Source organism: Lactuca saligna, chromosome 6 (assembly GCF_052625555.1).
Source record: "Lactuca saligna cultivar CGN05327 chromosome 6, ASM5262555v1, whole genome shotgun sequence".
Lineage (NCBI taxonomy): Eukaryota > Viridiplantae > Streptophyta > Magnoliopsida > Asterales > Asteraceae > Lactuca > Lactuca saligna.
Window position 1 is genome coordinate 78,170,518 of NC_136422.1, and position 20,001 is coordinate 78,190,518.

The following is a 20,001-nucleotide window of genomic DNA, read 5'->3' on the forward strand; positions in this document are numbered from 1 at the left end:
ACTGTTAATATGGGAGCTGTTAAGTTAAAAATTGGTTGAAAGTAGAATGTCGTAATAAGAAAAAGACAAAAAGACAAAAAGGAATTTAGAACATAAAGGAATTTAGAACATAAAAAAAGTACACAACATTTGATAGATATTTGAAAGTAGAATGTCGTAATAAGAAAAAGACAACAACAAATTTAGAAAATAAACAAAGTACACAACATTTCATTAACAGTTTACAAAGGGGAATGTTAGTCCAAAGTGGATTAGAGTTTCTAAATAACATGTGGGTGTGAACTTGGCGATCATTAACACTTACAAAAAGGCCAAATAATAAGTTACAACAAAAAGACCAAAATGGCCATATTAATAGTATCACACAAAAATACCCCCACCCCCTCTACAAAAATACAATCACCTCTATTGTACTAGTCCAATGTCATTGGTTATGTCCGGTCGAACCAGGTGCAATAGTTTCAGGTACAAAAGTTACATCACCCATTAGTGTTTCTTCAATGCCTGCTACTTCAAGTGTGACATCATCCATTGTTGTTCCCGCTACAGTTTCAGGGACAAAAATGACATCATCCATTGTTGGTAGTTGCACGGGTTCTTGGGTAAAATCATCCATTGTACCCATTAGTTCCTCAATTTCTTGGGAAATGTATCCAGACGCCCGCAAATCAGCAATTGCTTGTGAATATGCACTTGGAACTTTAGTTTTTTTTTTCTTGTTCTTTTTGAAGTACCTTCAATCTTCTCCACACTTGGCCTTCCTATCTTCTTTTTTGGTTTGGGCTTAGGCTCCTTTGTAGGATTCTTACATGACTTTTTATTATGCCCAAACTGTTGACAATTGTTACACTTAACAGTTCTTTTCCTAGATCTGCAGTCTCCTTTCTCACTGGCATGCTTCTTCCTATTCACAGTAGGCCTCCTAGGCATCCGCCTAGACATAGGTGGCAAAGGTTTTTCATAAGGAGTCTTTGGCCATAGGTTGCTACCATTCATAGGTTGTAAAAAAGTAGAATAACTCTCCTTGAGTTTTTCACTTGAAAACCAAGGACTGATGAAATCCTCTGGATTTTGTTGATTGTAAAACATTGTAGCTATTGCATGAACACAAGGAATTCTTGATAATTCCCATAGTCTACATGAGTAGTACCAGGACTGCAAATCTACACAGTAGGACTTATGGGTTGACCTTGCCTCAAATACCCCTCCGCCACTTGGTATGACAGACCATGACCTACAAATACATTAAATGTACTTATTAGAAGGTGTAATAGGCCAACACATGTTTCCAAATACAAGCAATGTACTAACATGTAGTGTTCACCAAATATTTCCAATTTCGTAATGATTGCAGGGCAAATAGGAGCCTCCCACGTTTGTTGTAGGTTATACATAAAAGAAACTCTCTCCCTGACACTTAAACGTATCATCTCCAACATTGTTAACAATGGCCTTTTTATAGCATCAACAATCATCACATTGAAGCTTTCACTAACACCGTTCTCAAAAGCCTCACATGCTCTATCTGTTAAAAAATAAACATACCTGTTTTTTCAGATTTACGTTTTTCAGATTTCAAAATTTTATTTTCAGATTTCAGATTTTCAAATTGTTGTTTTCAAATTTCAAATTTCAAATTTTCAGATTGCTGTTTTCAGATTTATATTTTCAGATTTCAGATTTTCAGATTGCTGTTTTCAGATTTCAGATTTTCAGATTGCTGTTTCAGATTTTCAGATTGTTGTTTTCAGATTCCAGATTTTCAGATTGCTGTTTTCCGATTTATATTTTCAGATTTTTGTTTTTCAGATTTCAGATTTTCTGATTTTTTGTTTTCAGCTTTACATAAATCACAACAACCTTATCCACTTTGATTTACAAATTCATCCACTTTGGTTGCATTGGAATTGCTCATTCCTTTGTTCAATCTAGCACAATCTAGCACATCAACAAGGGCAAAAACGTACAAACCACAAATGTTAAGTGCGAACACCAAATGTTAAGTGCTATTTTAAAGTATAAGGATCAAATTTAAGTAAAAAGGAAAATGAAATACTTACCTTAACAAAAGTAAGCACGACTCCATGAGCTTGGGTTATGGGACATTACGTATTCATATGCACCCACATCTATAGCCTTCAATCTCTCCATCACCGATATGAATTCAGGTTCGACAGTGCAACCAGCAGCAGGCCAAAACAGATCTTTGTACTCTTCTCCTTTATATGACTTCTTAAAGTTTGCGTATATATGGCGAACACATTGTCTATGCTCCGCATTTGGCAAGACCTCCTTTACTGCTTCAAGTAGCCCCTAAAAGAATAACAATGTTATTTGACACTTTTTTTTATGAAAAAATGGACAAGAAAAATTTGAAATTTATGACATAGGGGACAAGAATAACAATATACCTTATGCTGGTCTGATATAACTATAAGACCTCCACCTTCTTGTACTCCAACATCCTTACTAAGAAGCTCCAAGAACCATTTCCAGTTTTGCTTGTTCTCAATGTCTACCACAACCCAACATATAGGATATACTTGGTTATTGGCATCCCTTCCTATAGGTGTTAGGAGTTGACCCTTTACTTGCCCTTTAAAAAAGCACCCATCTAATCCTATCACTCTCCTACATACAACAATCCATCTTGTTTTCAATGCATGAAAGCATACATAGAATCTATGGAAGTAATGTTTTCCATCAGGATTAAGGGTTACACCCACTTGCACAGTACTACCAGGGTTGGATCTTTGTATTTCTGCAACATAGTCCCAAATTCTAGCATAATGATCACTAGCGTTCCCTTCAATCATCACCATTGCCTTATGTTTAGCCCTGTTACATTTACTGAGAGATAGGGTGATCTTGAATTTTGTCCTAATGAATTCCCTCAGTTCTTTAAGTTTAATAGATGGGTTGAAAACAATCTCCTTCACAAGATGAGAATATTGCATTGAGGGGATACAAGGTGTCCAAAAGTAAACTTTCTTGAACACGAGTGCTTCTTTTTCATTGACTTTACTTGGACTGTTCTTTCTGTATTCATCCATGATGCATACAAACGAAAATCACATTTTTTTGTCTATATCTCTACCACATCTAGCTACTAACCTAGTACTTTCAAGTTTCTCAAACCTTAGGGGATACCCATGGGCCACAGCGTAGTTAATAAGACAATTTTTCAATTGAGAAAAAATTTGTTATTTCTCTCCGACCTTTGGTTCCATGAGATTCCACTCTATGGTAGGATCATGGACAGAATTGGAACCACCAATGTCATTCTTGTCATCTTCTAGATGAACTAAATCATCTACATATTCATCTTTTTCACCAAAAAACTCAGATTCATCTTCAAAAAGTTTGGTAAGAAAAGGAACTTTAACAGATTGGAATGAAACAATTATTACCTTTTCCCTCTCATAATCCATGGGCATGTCTGATACGAGAATTTCATCTTCGGGATCTTCATAATCAACATATATTTTTTTGTGTTTCTTAGTTTTCTTCTTGGCATCGTTGTTGGATGCCATGACTTTCTTCTTGAGCAATTTTAGAAAAAGCCCTCGTTTTGCATATGGACTTGTGTATCTAGAATCGCAACAATGAAACCTAGCGACAAGTGTAGAAGAATAGAAGTGACGTATAATGGAGGGGATAAGATATATACATACTTGATACCTTGATACCAGCTATCGACTTAGTCAACCGGTTATCTCTTCTAAATAACAAAGATCCTCCAAAAATGTGGTCTTTTTAAGAAAAAAGTAAAAAATTTGGTTTAAATAGAAAAAAAGTATAAATATAAGGTTTATTTTGGAAAAAACCCTATTATTATTAACAAATCATTTATAAACATAAAAAATATTATTATTATAAAAAAGGAAGTACATTTGTTGCTAATTTCTAGGAATAAATTGGTAGTGTAAGTACTCTATTGTTTCCTGACCACTCAAATTCTCTACATTCTTCCTATGCATTGTTGTGGGTATGATGGTGAGATGAACTTAGTTAGCATTCCTCTAATGTTGGTGTTCCAATTGTGCTGTTTAACCTAACTACAAACCAACATTTATACCTTACATGTTAACAACTATCGGTTAACACACATCTATAAAATGTGAAAAGTGAAACATGAATGATAATTTATATGGAAACAAGTGAAGGGTTATTATCTATTTAAATTTTCATTCAAAATTTACTTTTCACTATCGATAGATGTGTGTAATTTTATGGTTGTTACCGGGTAATGTTTGGAGGTTAGATGGTAATTAGGTTAAAGAACATAATAAAAGATATATATGTTCATGTAATGATATTTTATAATAACATGTGATCATATAACATCATGCCTAATAGCAAGTAGACACTTATTGATTGTGTATTAATAAATATTATCAACTCTTGTATTGTAACGACCCAAAAATCACGACTAAAAATTTCTTTTGAAATATTACTAAAATCATATTTATAAAAACATATCACCGGTCATAACATAAATTCAGAATGTTAATTCCGAAACCTATTCTTTTCATCAGAGTAAACATCCCAGGTTGTCTAACTATGGTGTGTGCACTGCAATCTTCCCGAGCTCCTCCTTTGAATACTGAGTACCTGAAACCAAAAACTGAAACTGTAAGCACAAAGCTTAGTGAGCTCCCCCAAACTACCACATACCATACAATAACATATAAACAACTACTGGGCCTTGCCCACTGCATCAGACCGAAGTCCGAATACTAACCAGGGTCGTGCCCTCTGCATTGGACCGAAGTCCGGAAATTGCATCGGACCGAAGTCCGGAACTAACCAGGGCCTTGCCCTCTGCATCGGACCGAAGTCCGAAAACTGACTGGGACCTTGTCCCCTGCATCGGACCGAAGTCCGAAACTAACTACATCAGAACGAAGTCCGGAACTATCTAGAACCTTGTCCCCTGCATCAGACCGAAGTCCAGAACTACTGAACATAGCATGGCATAAACATATCAACTAGCATAACAACATATACTACATACTGCATCCGACCGTAGCCCGGAACACTTAACACATAAATCCTGCATGAGCCACGAAGGCATCAAACATACTAGCTACTGCATCGGACCGAAGTCCGGAAACTACTGCTAACTAAACGGGCCAACATTGTGGCCTTAGACTCGTTCCTACTGGAAGGAAAAATCACCTGCATTGCTGAAGTTCTTGCTGATACCCTTCTGACTGCTATCTGACAACTCCCGAACTGCTAATCCAATAACTCCCTGATCTACTAATACCAAAAATAACACTTAGTCCCAAACTGCCCTCCAACAGTCAAACTAAGTCAACTCTAGTCAAAGTCAAAGTACTGGTCAAAGTCAACCCTCCAGATTGACTATACTCGCCGAGTTAGCCCGTTGACTCGTCGAGTCCTTGCACTCTGAAAATTCTTAGAACACAACTCAACTCACCGAGTCACCCCAAGACTCGCCGAGTCTAACGATCTCCGAGTCCTATCCTGCTCAACTCACAGAGTCTCGTCCCGACTCACTGCTTCAAGGCTTAACCAGAAAAGGTTTGAGGTTCTGCGACCAGACTCGCTGAGTCCAAGAACAGACTCGCCGAGTCCAAGGTAATCTTCAACAGACTCGCTGAGTTGTTCTTCCAACTCGCCGAGTCCATGCTCATGTTCATACAACTCGCCGAGTACACCCATGTGACTCGCCGAGTCTCTTCAGTTCTTAATCCATACAGTGGATTTTCGAGCCATGCAGGGGCTCAAATCCATAGATCCATTCCTCTAGATCCTAAGCCCCATATAAAGTGGCAAACTTTACGTGTAACCAAGGAGTTAGGCTTAGAACACTCTAGGGCTAGGGTTTGTAAGAAAGGGGCTTCACCAACAACTTATTGGCCTAAACTTTATGACTTTTTGGATTATTACCAACCTAGATCTGAGGTAGCAACCTCATATCTACTCCAAACTCAAAATAGATCTCATCCATACTCAAAATGCCCAAATCTCAAACATAAGTTAGATCTAGATGCACAAAAGCCCAAGAAACAGACTATTACCTCAAATGAAAGCTCCAACTGAAGTAAATCCCAGATCTACACAACTCCTTTGCAGCAAAGCCCTTGATCTTCCAGCCCCTCTCAAAGATTCTCCACTCCAAGGCTCTATTCTCTCAAATAATAAAGGCTCACTAAATTCTAGGGTTTCTGGAACTCAAAAGGGGAGTAAAGAGGCTGAGGGTGGGTTATAATGTACTTTATATAGGGCACAACCTATGGGATTAGGGTTTTTCTCGCCCAGACCAGACTCACTGAGTCCACTCGCTGACTCACCGAGTCGGTCACTTACTCAATGACCCGGATCCCGCTCCGACTCGTCGAGTTCCTCCCTAGACTCGACGAGTTGACTCTTGACTTAGAGCTTAACCTTTCTTTTCTTAGTCTTCCTGATTCTGGGTGTTACATGTATTGGTCACGCATAACAGATTACTTCTCACTATGACATCCACAACGATACATAGGAAAAACATAGAGACTTTGAAGTGATCAACAAATAATAAAGAAGTAGATATTCGACCATTCTAATCCTAGAAATTAGCAACAAATGTATTTCCTTTGTTTATAATTAAAAAAAATATATTTATAAATGATTAGTTAATAATAATATCCATTAATTCATAGTAATTTTCAAAAAAGTCCTAATATTTTGGGTATCGGGTAATTTTCAGAAAAATCCTAATATTTTGAGCAAACTAACGAAAAATGATAGAATACCGGCTAAATCTATGAAACCGGCCGAAACGGGTTTTTTCGAAGTTTTAGCCGGTATTCTGTGCTTTTCTGTAAACAAAATTAGTTCGGGACTTTTTCATAAATTAGACTAAAATTTTAGGACTTTTCTGGAGATTTCCCAAAAATAAAATATTAACATATTAAAAAATGTAATAAAAAAAAGAAAAAAACATAATTGTTTGAATTTAAAAACTAAGAAGCATTTATAAATTCCTAAAAACTTCCTTATACACAACATTGAAAGTTTTGTTTGTAAGTCTACCATCCTTATCTAAAATTAACAATTTCAATCATTCTCTACTTTGAACTCTAGATAAGGCAACATACAACTGTCCATGTGAAAAAACAGGATCTTTGAGATACAGAGCAACCTTTGATAACGACTGCCTCTGACTTTTATTAATTGTCATTGCAAAACATACTGCCAATGGAAATTGTCTTCTTTGAAATTTGAAGGGATTTTTTTTTTCAGATGGACTTAAAGACATTCTTGGAATAAACGTTTGGTTTCCAATATTACTTCCAAATATGATAATTGTCTCAATAACACGTTTGCGTAGAGATTTCACTTGTAGTCTAGTGCTGTTACATAAACCATTTTTCTGATCAATGTTTCTTAGTAACATAACTGGAACACCGACCTTTAAAATTAACTTGTGATTTGGCAAACCTGATACTTTAAGCACATTTAAAATACTTGGGGATTATAAATTGGGATCAAACTGATCATGAACAAACTCTGATTGGAAAAGACTATCTGAACTTAAATATTCTACTTCGTCTCTGGGAAACAATGCTAACAAATGATCATTGATTTTTGGACAACTTCATTTTTGGGAGCTAGTATAGATCTTTTTTGAAAATAACTTGTAACGTTGAATTTTTCCAAGATTGAAGGATATACAAACTCAATTAATGAACCTATAGGATCATGTGGGTCATTGATGAGAATATCATCCGGAACATCAATAATTGCTTCACCATCATTCGAACCATCGACTTTTCCTTTTCCTATATCCAAAAGCCAGTTTACAAGATTATGTATTTTTCGAATATCAGATGGATCCCTTCCAATGTTTAGTCTCATGTTCATTGTTAATCTATGGACTTTGCATTGTTGCCATATATATGAAGAACTTAAAGAAGCATTAACGATATTTTTTCTACTACCTTCTTAAACAACAGGTAGAATCTGTTTGAAGTCTCCTCCAAAAACAATTGCTTTTCCTCCAAATGGAATTTTTGAGTTGCTTGACTTATCAAACTTACATACATCTTTCAGAGCTCGATCTAAAGCTTTAAATGCATGCGTGTGGACCATAGGTGCTTCATCCCAGATAATCAATGAGCTTTCTCTTACTAATTTGTCGAGTTCGCTATCAGGCGGTATCTTACAAACTGAATACTCCGTAAGATTCAACGGAATTATAAACCGAGTGTGTGTTGTCCTACCTCCAGAAAATAATAATGATGTAATACCACTTGAAGCAACCTTTAAAATTATATCACCATTACATCTAATTATTGCAGATATTGTCTTCCAAAGAAAGGTTTTGCCCGTTCCACCATATCTATACACAAAAAGCACACCTCCTTTCTTATCATTGGTCAACAATGAAGATGTTATTCAACAATGAATGATTTTGAATAATATTATTGAAATGAGCAAATAAACAGATTGTCCAATTCTTTAATCAATGAAGATGCTATTGGAATAACAGATTTTACCATTTCATCCATCAATATCATCTCAATTGCTTTGACAATAGAGGGGTTAACATCTGAAATTGATCTCCATAGCCGGATGATAGACACTTTTAATGTATAATCATCCTTCATACTGTCCAATTCTTTAATCAAAGTGATGTTTCTATCTGCCATTGTCTCTATAACAGAAAGATAGATATACAATAATAAGAAAAACAATGGAAGAAAATTACAATTATGCAATAAAGTATAAGAACAAAATCAATAATGCAATAAAGTATATTCAAACATTCAAACAAAGAAAAGATAACTAAAAGACACATAAAAACACAAACTATATACCACTGTACAGAAATTTACCATTATGTCCCTGGAATATTAAAATAAACCATTTTCAATTATTAAAACACATAAAAATACAGACAGTTTACAATGATTCAACCAACAGTTTAAGCATGAAAGATCCTGTAAGTAGGTTGCTAGAACATTACTATAATAAATAAATTTGAAAATAAGCTTCCAAGTGAGTTTAGAAGTTTTATTTTCGTTGTCTTACACAATGAATTCACACTTGTCATATTAAGTTTTAATGTGACACCTACCACCAAAGGTAGGTTAACAAATATAAGCAATACTTGGTATAATTACAAAATATTTGTATTAAAAGGGTAATAAAAAGAACATATTCTTGAATTAAATAGGCTTTGCAGGATAAAGATTTCAAATAGTGTGACAATAGTTACAATCCTTTAGAAATTTGAATTGTTGAAATAATATAAGTAATGTTATTAACAAAACATTAGCAAACACCACCTACAGTGATGCTATAGTTTATAGATATGGAAATAAACGAATGCAATATACACAATGCAACAACCATTCGATCAATAGTAATTTCATGCTTTACAACGCTTTGTATGGAGTGTTTGAAATAAACCAGATATGCAAAACCCACATAAAACAAACCAGATGTGAAACAAATTAGATATGGAAAAATTAAACCTCATAAATAGAAAAGTGGTAGGCAAAAGAAGATTCCTAAATTAACATTCACAAACATCTCTATCTAAAATTGTGCAACAATAATTTAAATTAGAAGGGCAAAAATTGGTTTCTCTATTGGAATATGAACCGATTTAATAGGCAGATAAATTGAATGAAAAAAGATTTAGCATTGATATTAAATCAAAACTTATTATGAGTATAACAAAGATGTGAATAGGAAATTTAAGTAAATAAATGAATAATCTCATAGAAAATTACTAGGATGCGTCTTACTTACCCCTTGGATATATTTATAGAGAAATCTTTATCCTAACTCATCATTACAAACTAAATCTTTATTTTCTCCACCTTTGAAAATTACAATGCGATAGACTGTACATTTTTTTAAGTGAAATGTTACTATATATATATATATATATATATATATATATATATATATATATATATATATATATATATATATATATATATATATATATATATAAAGAAATAAATCTTTGTTTTCACCATCTAATATGGTACACATGACTTTCAGTGCTTATAATTTGGTAACAATGTAATAATTTACTTTAAACCAAGTCTTTATAATATCATCTTATTTAAAGTAAATTGACCTAAATTCTTTTTGAAGTAGAGTGTTAAAATTGAGTAACATTTTGAAACTATCAGGGTTAATATAACAACTTTTAAAAAAAATTGTGTGTGCGTTTGTGAGGTCCTTGTTTACAAAATTTAACAAAAACTATAACATCGTAAAATTTAAAACAAATTTTTGCATCTTAAAACACATTTTCCAAACATATTTATTAACAAATTCCCATTGTATCATAACTTTGTTTCACAGAATATTTCCCAAGATCAAAATACATAAATCCCATGCATGTGTAGGAATCATGCCGACGCCTTCCCGCGATCATCACTGGCACCTGAAACACATAACACATAACACTGTAAGCACAAAGCTTAGTGAGTTCCCCAAAATACCACACATAACACATACTAGCCACTCATGGCTATAACTCTGTGGGCCCTTGGGCCCTAACTCTATGGACCCTCTGGTCCTAACTCTGTGAACCTTCCAGTTCTAACTCTGATATACTCTGTTATACACATGGCATAAATCACACAGAAGTAATGCAGTGCAACACATCACACAAATAGCATACAATAACTCTGTCACATAACTCTAGTTACCACTCAAGGTAAAGTATAGTGAGAAGACTCACCTCAGATGTCTTGGTAAATCTCTGACTCAGTAGAAATACAATCTAGCCTCCACCTTATCACATAAAGTAATACTCTCATAAATATAACTCTCAGGACTAGACTCAACCCTCTCTTGGCACCCTTGGAAGGGTAAAAGACCATTTTACCCCTCCTTTGGCTCAAAGGCCCTCATTGTTGACCAACCCTAAAAGTCAACTCAAGTAAACGGTCAAACTTTGACCCGACTCGTCGAGTGCACTTGGGCAACTCGGCGAGTCTACACGTGTCCATTAACTCCCTAGTCTCGCTTGACATGTTGAGTCCCTCCCCTTGCTCGACGAGTCACACCTGACATGAATCGCGAGGCTACCTCGACTCAAGTCACCGAGTCTCAAGAACAACTCGACGAGTTCCGCCTTGTACTCCGGTCCCCTAATCCCTCTCTGACTCACAGAGTTATTTCCCCCAACTTGGCGGGTCTACTCGCTGAGTGATTTACGGGAAGCCCTAACCCTACTCGCCGAGTCTGCCCTAGAACTCGGCGAGTTCATGCCATGCACAAACTCAATTGACCTCCTGAGGTCAGATTTGTTCCTTTGGTCCATAGATCTAACCTTCCCAAGCCTGATAAACACGTAAAGCTTAAATCTTGACACTCATGGGACATCTAAAAGGTTCCACTTGGTGATTTAGCCCCAAAAATAACATCCTAAGCTTATGGCTCCCAAAACAACCCAAAAAGTTCCCAGGGTTAAGGTCTCTGGACCTCTTTGAGTCCAGATCCAAAGCATAAACTCGAGAAGGGACCAATTGCTCCACATATCCATTTTCTAAAGGGGTTAGAAAACCCTAACTCTAAGAATCAACACCAAAACTGAAGAAGGTCCGAATAAATACCTCAAGATAAAGTCTCTGAACTCTAAAATAACCAGAACCGCTCCTCCTTCAACCTCTTCTTGCTTTGGTCACCTCCTTCTTGCAATCACACAAACAAAATGATCAAAAGTGGCCTCTCCTTCCTCACAATCACTCTAGGCCTCTTAGGGTTTCTCTTTGGGGTTTGGTAGCCGCAAATGACGGCCCTAAGGGCCTTAAAATAGGTCCCAAACCTGGGATATTAGGGTTTCATTAAACAGCATGGACTCGCTGAGTCCACTCATGGACTCGCCGAGTTCAGTCATGAACTCGAATGAGAATCCACGACCTTACTCGGCGAGTCTAAGCACTAACTCGCCGAGTCCCTCCACAAAATTCAAATTAAATGAATAAAATAATATACCTGGGAATCCGGATGTTACAATTCTCCCCCACTAGAATCAGATTTCGCCCTCGAAGTCTCACTCAACAAACAACTCTGGATGCTGCTCATGCATCTTGCGCTCCGCTCCCAAGTCAGCTCTGACCCTTTCATATGCTGCCACTGGACCTGCACCAGAGGCACTTCCTTGTTTCTCAGAACCTTGATCTTCCGATCTGTAACTGCCAGCGGTCTCTCAACATAGTTCAGGCTCACATCCACCTGAATATCTTCTATTGGTACCACTGCCGACTCGTCAGCTATACACTTTTCTCAACTGCAACACGTGGAAAGTGTCATGAATCTGACCCAACTCTGCAGGTAGCTCTAAACGGTAGGCTACCCTGCCCACTCTTACGATCACCCTGAAAGGTCCAATATATCGAGGCCCCAACTTGCCCCTCTTCCTGAATTGGATCACTCCTTTCCAAGGAGAGACCTTCAGGAGCACGAAGTCGCCGACCTGAAGCTCGAGCTCGGACCGACGCTTGTCCGCATAACTCTTCTGATGACTCTGAGTGGTCAACAAACTCTGTCTGACCTGCTGTATCTGCTTAATCATCTAAAGCACGATCTCTGTACTACCCATCACACGTTGCCCAACCTCTCCCCAACAAATAGGGGTCCGACACCTCCTCCCATACAGCAGCTCAAAGGGTGGCATACCAATGCTCGAATGATGGCTGTTGTTGTAGGAAAACTCTGCCAAGGGAAAATACGTGTCCCAACTCCTGCCGAAATCCAACACGCATGCACGGAGCATGTCCTCGAGCATCTGAATCATCCGCTCGCTCTGCCCGTCAGTCTGTGGGTGATATGCGGTACTAAAGATGCAGCCTCGTACCTAACTCCTCATGAAATTTCTTCCAAAATATGGAAGTGAAATGCACATCTCGATCTGAGACAATCGAGATCGGAAATCCATGCTGCGATACCACCTCTCTCATGTACAACTCTGCCAGCCTCTTCGTAGAAGAGCTCTCGCTAATAGCAAGGAAGTGAGCGCTCTTCGTTAACCTGTCTACAATCAACCAAATTGCATCGACGCCACTCACAGTCCTCGGCAATTTGGTGATAAAATCCATAGTAATCTTCTCCCACTTCCACTCGGGAACCTCTAACGGCTGCACCTTACCATGCGGTCTCTGGTGCTCGGCCTTAACCCTACGACAGGTTAGGTACCTCTCAATGAACCATGCGACGTCCCTCTTCATACAGGGCCACCAATACTCCTTCTTCAGGTCCAAATACATCTTAGTGGCCCGGGGATGGATCGAGAACTTCGATCGATGTGCTTCTTCCATCACAATGGTACGCGTCCCGCCCACAAACGGTACCCAAATCCGATCCTGAAATGTCATAAGCCCCCAGCTATCGGTAACGAACTCCGATACCTGCCCGATAACTCGTTCCCTCTTCTGGTTTTCTGGTCTCACAGCCTCAGCCTGGGGCCCTCTAATGGTGTCCAACACCAGAGTCATCACTGTCAATCTCATGCAAACGTCCCGCATCGGGGTGCTTTCTGCCCTACGGCTCAGGGCATCGGCTACCACGTTAGCCTTACCCGGGTGGTACAGGATCTCGCAATCATAATCCTTTACCACGTCCAACCATCTCCTATGTCGCATATTCAAGTTGGGCTGATCCATCAAGTACTTCAGGCTCTTGTGATCCATGTATATGGTATAACGGACCCCATACAGATAGTGATGCCAGATCTTGAGGGCGAACACTACTGCTCCCAACTCTAGATCGTGGATGGGATACCTCATCTCATGAGGCTTCATCTGCCTCGATGCGTATGCTATCACGTGCTCCCTCTGCATGAGCACCGCTCCCAACCCTGATATCGACGCATCACAATATACCACGAAGTCCTCCATTCCCTCCGGAAGGGCTAACATCGGGGCTTCGCATAGCCTTTGGCGAAGTGTTTCGAAGGAGGCCTGCTACTCTGGGCCCCATGAGAAAGCAACACCCTTCCGGGTCAACTTGGTGAGTGGCACGACGATCTTGGAGAAATCCCTGATAAATCTCCGATAATAGCTTGCCAATCCTAGGAAACTCCTGATCTCTGTAGGTGACCTCGGCACCTCCCAACTCATCACCGCCTCAATCTTGGCCGGATCGACCAATATCCCTTTCTGGTTAACGAGATGCCCTAGAAACTAGACCTCTCGTAACCAGAAATCACACTTGGAGAATTTGGCGTAAGCCTCTCCGATCTCAAAACTCCAAGGATCTCTCTCAAATGTTCTTCATGCTGCTCTCTGGATCTCGAATACACCAATATGTCGTCAATGAACACGATCACCAAGCGATCCAACATTGGCCTACACACTCTATTCATGAGATCCATGAACACCGCCAGTGCATTGGTGAGCCCGAAAGGCATCACCACGAACTCGTAATGCCCGTAACGAGTCCTGAACGTTGTCTTCTAGATGTCCTCATCTCGCACCCTCACCTGATGATATCCCGACCTCAAATTGATCTTGGAGAACCAAGATGCTCCCTGTAACTGATCGAATAAATCGTCGATCCTCGGCAACGGGTAACGGTTCTTGACCGTCAGCTTGTTCAATTCCCTGTAATCAATGCACATCCGATGTGAGCAATCCTTTTTCTTAACAAAAAGGATAGGCGCTCCCCATGGCGAACTGCTCGGCCGAATAAACCCCTTCCCTAGCAGCTCCTGAAGTTGCGAGGATAATTCCTGCATCTTTGGAGGCGCAAGGCGATAAGGTGCCTTGGCGATAGGCGCAGCCCCCGGAACCAAATCGATGCTGAACTCAACCTGCCTCTTGAGAGGCACACCCGGTAAATCTTCCAGAAATACATCCGGGAACTCATGCACTATCGGAACCTCATCCACTGACCTCGGTCTTTCTGAATCAACCCTTGAATCCATCACATACGCTACAAATCCCTTATAGCCCTGCTGTAGACTTTACCTCGCCCTAGCGGCTGAACAAAATGCCGACCCAGAACGCGTACCCTCACCGTACACTGTAAGAACTCCCCCACCAAGGTATCGTATGGTCACCAACTGTCTCTCGTAGTCGATAACCGCTCCAAATTTGCTCAACCAGTCCATGCCCACAATGACACAGACATCTCCCATCGCAATAGGAACTAGATCAATCGGAAAACTCAATGATGAAAATCCCGAGTACACACCCTTGGATCACCTCGGTGGCATACACCGCTCTGTCGTCAGCTATGGAAACTCTCAGAGATCGACTTAACGCCTCTCGACTAATACTGATGTGTTGATTAAAAGCCAAAGATACAAAAGACCGACACCAAGGCATGTACAAAATTCACAAGAAAAGTACCTACGCATAACATAATATAAGCACAAAAGTAAATATATGAAAGAATACATACCAGCCACGACATCGGGCGCTGCGCGGACCTCCTCCGCAGTCAACTGGAAGGCTCTCCCTCGTGCCTTCAATACCTCGAACTTCATTGGCCGGCTCTCAGTAGCTTTGATAGCAGCAGGGGCAGATCCCTGAGGTGCTCCTTGGGTTGTCCCTCATAACTGTGGAAACTCTGACTTGCGGTGTCCGGTCTGATTGCAGTGAAAACATACTGCAAATCCCTTGGGGCAATCCTTGGCCATATGCCCCTCCTTGCCACATTTGTAGCAAGACTCCGCTCTACACACCCCATCGTGTCTCTTGCCGCACTTGCCACAAGTGCGGCCATTCTGACTCCCAGATCGCGAATCAGCGGGCTTGGCCTGCTTGGCTGCCGACTGAGACTGTGCCGGTCGCCGATCCCTCCCCTGAGACTCAGCCTCCTCCCTAGCCTGGGTCTCCAGCTCTATCTCCCTCTTTTGTGCATTTGCCTGAAGCTCAACAAATGTCTGGTACGTCGAGTTCGCCACGAACTCCCGTATATCCCTCCTCAAAATACTCAGATAGTGGCTCATACGTGCCTGCTCGGAGGACACGTGCTCTGGGCAAAACATCGCCTGCTCATGGAACTTCCTCGTAATCACTGTGCATAATCAGTACCCTGCTTGAGGGTCAGAAAGTCCTGGGCCAAACGCTCCCTCTCCACCTGGGGAACGTACTCATCTCAGAACATAGCAGTGAACCTCTCCCAAGTCACTGCAGCAAGCTCAGCAGGTGAATAATGCGCCGTCACAAACTTCCACCAATCCTTCGCTCCCAAGCGAAGCTGGTTCAATGCGAACTGGACTCTCAAGTGCTCAGGAGATGAGTAAGTAAAGAAACATCCCTCTATGTCTGATATCCACCTCATCGCTGCAATCGGGTCCTGGGTCCCATCAAACTCCGGTGGTTTTGTGTTGCTGAACTCCCGGAACAGCAACGCATCACCACCCTGCGGTTTAGCCGCAGCTACAGCTGCAGTGGCTGCAACAACAACAGCATCAGAAAGAGCAGCGTATCTCTCGTCGAATGTCTCTATCAGGGTGGTCTTGATAGACCCAAACATCTCTGGAATCTCATTGCGGATGGCAATAGCCACCTCATCATGAATCATATGGCGGAGCTCTTCGTCGCTCACACCCCCTCCACTGGTCCCTAGTCTGTGGCGTGTCCCTACCATGATGCCTCTCTGAAATATAACATAAAATATCATTTATTTGCTCGGATGAACACACACTCGATATCCCAACCCTACTTGATCTCTGGTACCCTAAGGATTCTTACTTGGGTTGTGCACTAAGCCAGTGCCTTCGGTAGTACGGGCCCAATACTACCGACCACACCGACTCAGCATTCAATCCAAGTCCTCCTCCCGGAGTCCCAAATCCCAAGTACGCTATTATCTCTAATCATGTGCTACTCACTAGCAGATCTCTCATGAGCTCCTTGCTACTATCTAAACACTCTCAAGCATCTCTAGCAGCAAAACCCCTAGACTAAGGCATCATATATCAGGCCACGCTAGTCCTAATAAGAATACCTAGTCTACTCTAGCATGCATAACATAATTCATCATATAGCATAGCATAACGTATCTTTTAACACTTATTGTAAGAGTATTTTGGGAAATCACCGTTCAGGTGCTGGCTGATCGTACACATGGCTCTGCTCTGTTTGTCTCCAAAACTCTTTTTACTCTTTAAAATTTTACTTTATTATCAAAATTCTCCTCAAATCCTTAGTTTGAGTTCAGATACGCCCGAAGATGCATCCGAATCCCTCAAACCAAGGCTCTGATACCAAATTGTATCATTGTAAAATTTAAAACAAATTTTCGCATCTTAAAACACATTTTCCAAACATATTTATTAACAAATTCCCCTTGTATCATAACTTTTTTTCACAGAATATTTCCAAGATCAAAATACATAAATCCCATGCATGTGTAGGAATTATGCCGACGCCTTCCCGCGATCATCACTGGTACCTGAAACACATAACACATAACACTGTAAGCACAAAGCTTAGTGAGTTCCCCAAAATACCACACATAACACATACTAGCCACTCGTGGCTATAACTCTGTGGGCCCTTAGGGTTTGGTAGCCGCAAATGACGGCCCTAAGGGCCTTTAAATAGGTCCCAAACCTGGGATATTAGGGTTTCCTTAAATAGCATGGACTCGCCGAGTCCACTCATGGACTCGCCGAGTCCAGTCATGAACCCGGATGAGAATCCGCGACCCTACTCGGTGAGTCTAAGCACCAACTCGCCGAGTCCCTCCACAAAATACAAAATAAATGAATAAAATAATATACTCTGGAATCCGGATGTTACAAAAACAATACATGAAATAACCAGTGAACTTGTAATTTTATTACCATAATATCAATTTACGTTTGATTTTTAAAATTTTGCATTATATCAAACACATATCTAATCAAAATTAACCAAAAGGTAAAGAAAAAACACAAATAGAACATGGCAAAAAAATTAAAGTATGATGATATATTTGGCTTAGAACTGAAACTGCATTTCTATTTTATTATATAATACACTGATGCCATTTGAATTAATACAAACAAAAAGAATACCCAAACATGCACAAAACACACACACAACACACAAAATCATAAAGATCCTATACGATGAACAAAGTTTATTAATAAACACACATTAGTTGGGTCTTTAGAGTCATTCAAAAAATAAAAATAAAAACAAATAATCAAGAGAATAGTTCCATTGACTTATTTGACTTACTGTAAACATTTACAGACAGAACAATCATAGGTTAAACAACAGAAATAGCAGCAGTAACATGCGAGAACATTGGGAAGGGACAACAATTATCGTTTTAATTGTATTAATTCCAGTCAAAGTTCAATACACTAACTCAAATTTGCCATGTTCTGTCAATGAGTGGGAAACAGAGACTTACAAAATACAATTTAGTTAGAGAAAACAAATACATATACACATTAAGAAGCAGAAACTTACCAAAAGGATTGAACTGTGTGATTGAATATTCGAAAACTGAATAATCGATGATGCAAAACCTTGGAAACACAATGCTGTAAAGAAATGTTTATATCATATATTTCAAGTATATATTGAGCAGATTATGATAAAATCGACATCGACATCGACATAGTATAATATAATAATTGACATAATAATTTCAATTAAATGTAATCGATTGATTGATATCATACCTAATATAAGAAATTGGATTCCATAATCACATTCTATTAATTGGGTATGTGCAGGATTTGAGTTAAAGAATACAGCTGTTATCACTGATAAAAATGGAAACAAAACAGAGCGTTATATGGATTCGATATCGAATTGTATTCAATGTGAAACCAATTAGGGGTATAATGGGTATTTAACTTTTACAAAATTCTGATGTTTTGAAGGGACACGTGGACATATGGTTTTGTTTATTAGATAGGGAGATTCCTTGGATGTATTTTGCTAGCTAAAAAAAATATAATGTAACATTTATAAAATTGATTTAGAACAATTATTAATAAATTTGGTTATATTTTTAAGGTTCGACCAGGCTTTTAAAAGATCCATCCTAAATTTTAATTTTTAGGAAAAAAGAAATCTTAAGCTCACTAATAGGTTAATGAAGTTCGATTTGAAAATGAAAGCTAGATATGGCTCGATTTTTCGTTCATTTGCTGCTAATATTTTTAACGAATTTATTATAGATGTTGGACTCTTTGATATTCCTCTGCCCAAATCTTGCACCGAATAATAAAAGTGCCCCATTGCTAGCCAAACATAATGATCACTCAGATCTTGAGATCCTGAAGATTACTCTTGTAATCTTAACCAATTGGATGATCCCAATCGCTTTCGAAGACACCCTTTTACCAAAGAAATCTTAAGGTGAATACAAATTTACCACCATCTTACCGCAACCTAGAGACCGGTAAATGCTATGGGCTACACTACAGTCCTAAAACACTCTTGCCACGACACAATTGTCCAAAACATTGCCGTCGATCCATCTGATTGGTCTCACCTAGGGTCGAGCACCCATTAGCAATGTCACCTGTTGACATGATCAATCCTTCTACGCTTGTAGCAACCCATACACCTGGAGCGATAACCCCATCGTACGGTTCCCCGCACGTGCCGTACTGACTCCAGCTTACTGGCCTTTCAAACGCTGTTCAGAAGTCTTAGGTCTCTTCCCGTGACCCTCCGCTAAATGCACCTGACCTAAACCTATCTTTCTGAGGTACTCCAAATTGATTTCCTGCCCTCGGGCTCTGGGATTCCTATCATTTAGGGTCTGGCACCCTGACACACTAACTAGCTCAATCGTCAATGGTAGAATTGCAATAGCTGGAGTAACCTCTTCCCTAAACCGGACTACAATCTACTCCCCAGACATAGTCTCCAATCCCGAAAGTGCAATAGGTCGCACAACCAATCCTTGTCGCCCGATACAAGAGATCTAAGGCGAACCGAACCTTAGCTCCTATAGGGCAGGGCTAGTGTGGAAAACACTTTCCATTCTCGTGAACTCAAAACTCTGGCAGTCCTTTCACTACTAGCTCACCACCAGAGCCAGGACCAAACACTA

The 20,001-nt window shown here is 39.5% G+C and overlaps 3 protein-coding genes across 3 annotated transcripts; all 3 read right to left on the minus strand.

Annotated features, from left to right (window-relative positions):
• Positions 1–424: 424 nt before the first annotated feature.
• On the minus strand, positions 425–3,053 carry LOC145002739 (uncharacterized). Its single transcript, XM_078961943.1, has 5 exons — positions 2,412–3,053; positions 2,124–2,313; positions 1,312–1,525; positions 735–1,234; positions 425–678 (listed from the first exon to the last, which is right to left on the minus strand). The coding sequence occupies exons 1-5, from the start codon at positions 3,051–3,053 to the stop codon at positions 425–427; spliced, it is 1,800 nt and encodes a 599-aa protein (XP_078818069.1).
• A 4,019-nt stretch (positions 3,054–7,072) lies between these two features.
• Positions 7,073–7,875, minus strand: LOC145002740 (uncharacterized). Its single transcript, XM_078961944.1, has 2 exons — positions 7,704–7,875; positions 7,073–7,452 (listed from the first exon to the last, which is right to left on the minus strand). Exons 1-2 carry the CDS (start codon positions 7,873–7,875, stop codon positions 7,073–7,075), a joined length of 552 nt encoding a protein of 183 aa, XP_078818070.1.
• An 81-nt stretch (positions 7,876–7,956) lies between these two features.
• LOC145002741 (uncharacterized) lies at positions 7,957–8,663 on the minus strand. Its single transcript, XM_078961945.1, has 2 exons — positions 8,511–8,663; positions 7,957–8,274 (listed from the first exon to the last, which is right to left on the minus strand). The coding sequence occupies exons 1-2, from the start codon at positions 8,661–8,663 to the stop codon at positions 7,957–7,959; spliced, it is 471 nt and encodes a 156-aa protein (XP_078818071.1).
• Positions 8,664–20,001: the final 11,338 nt, after the last annotated feature.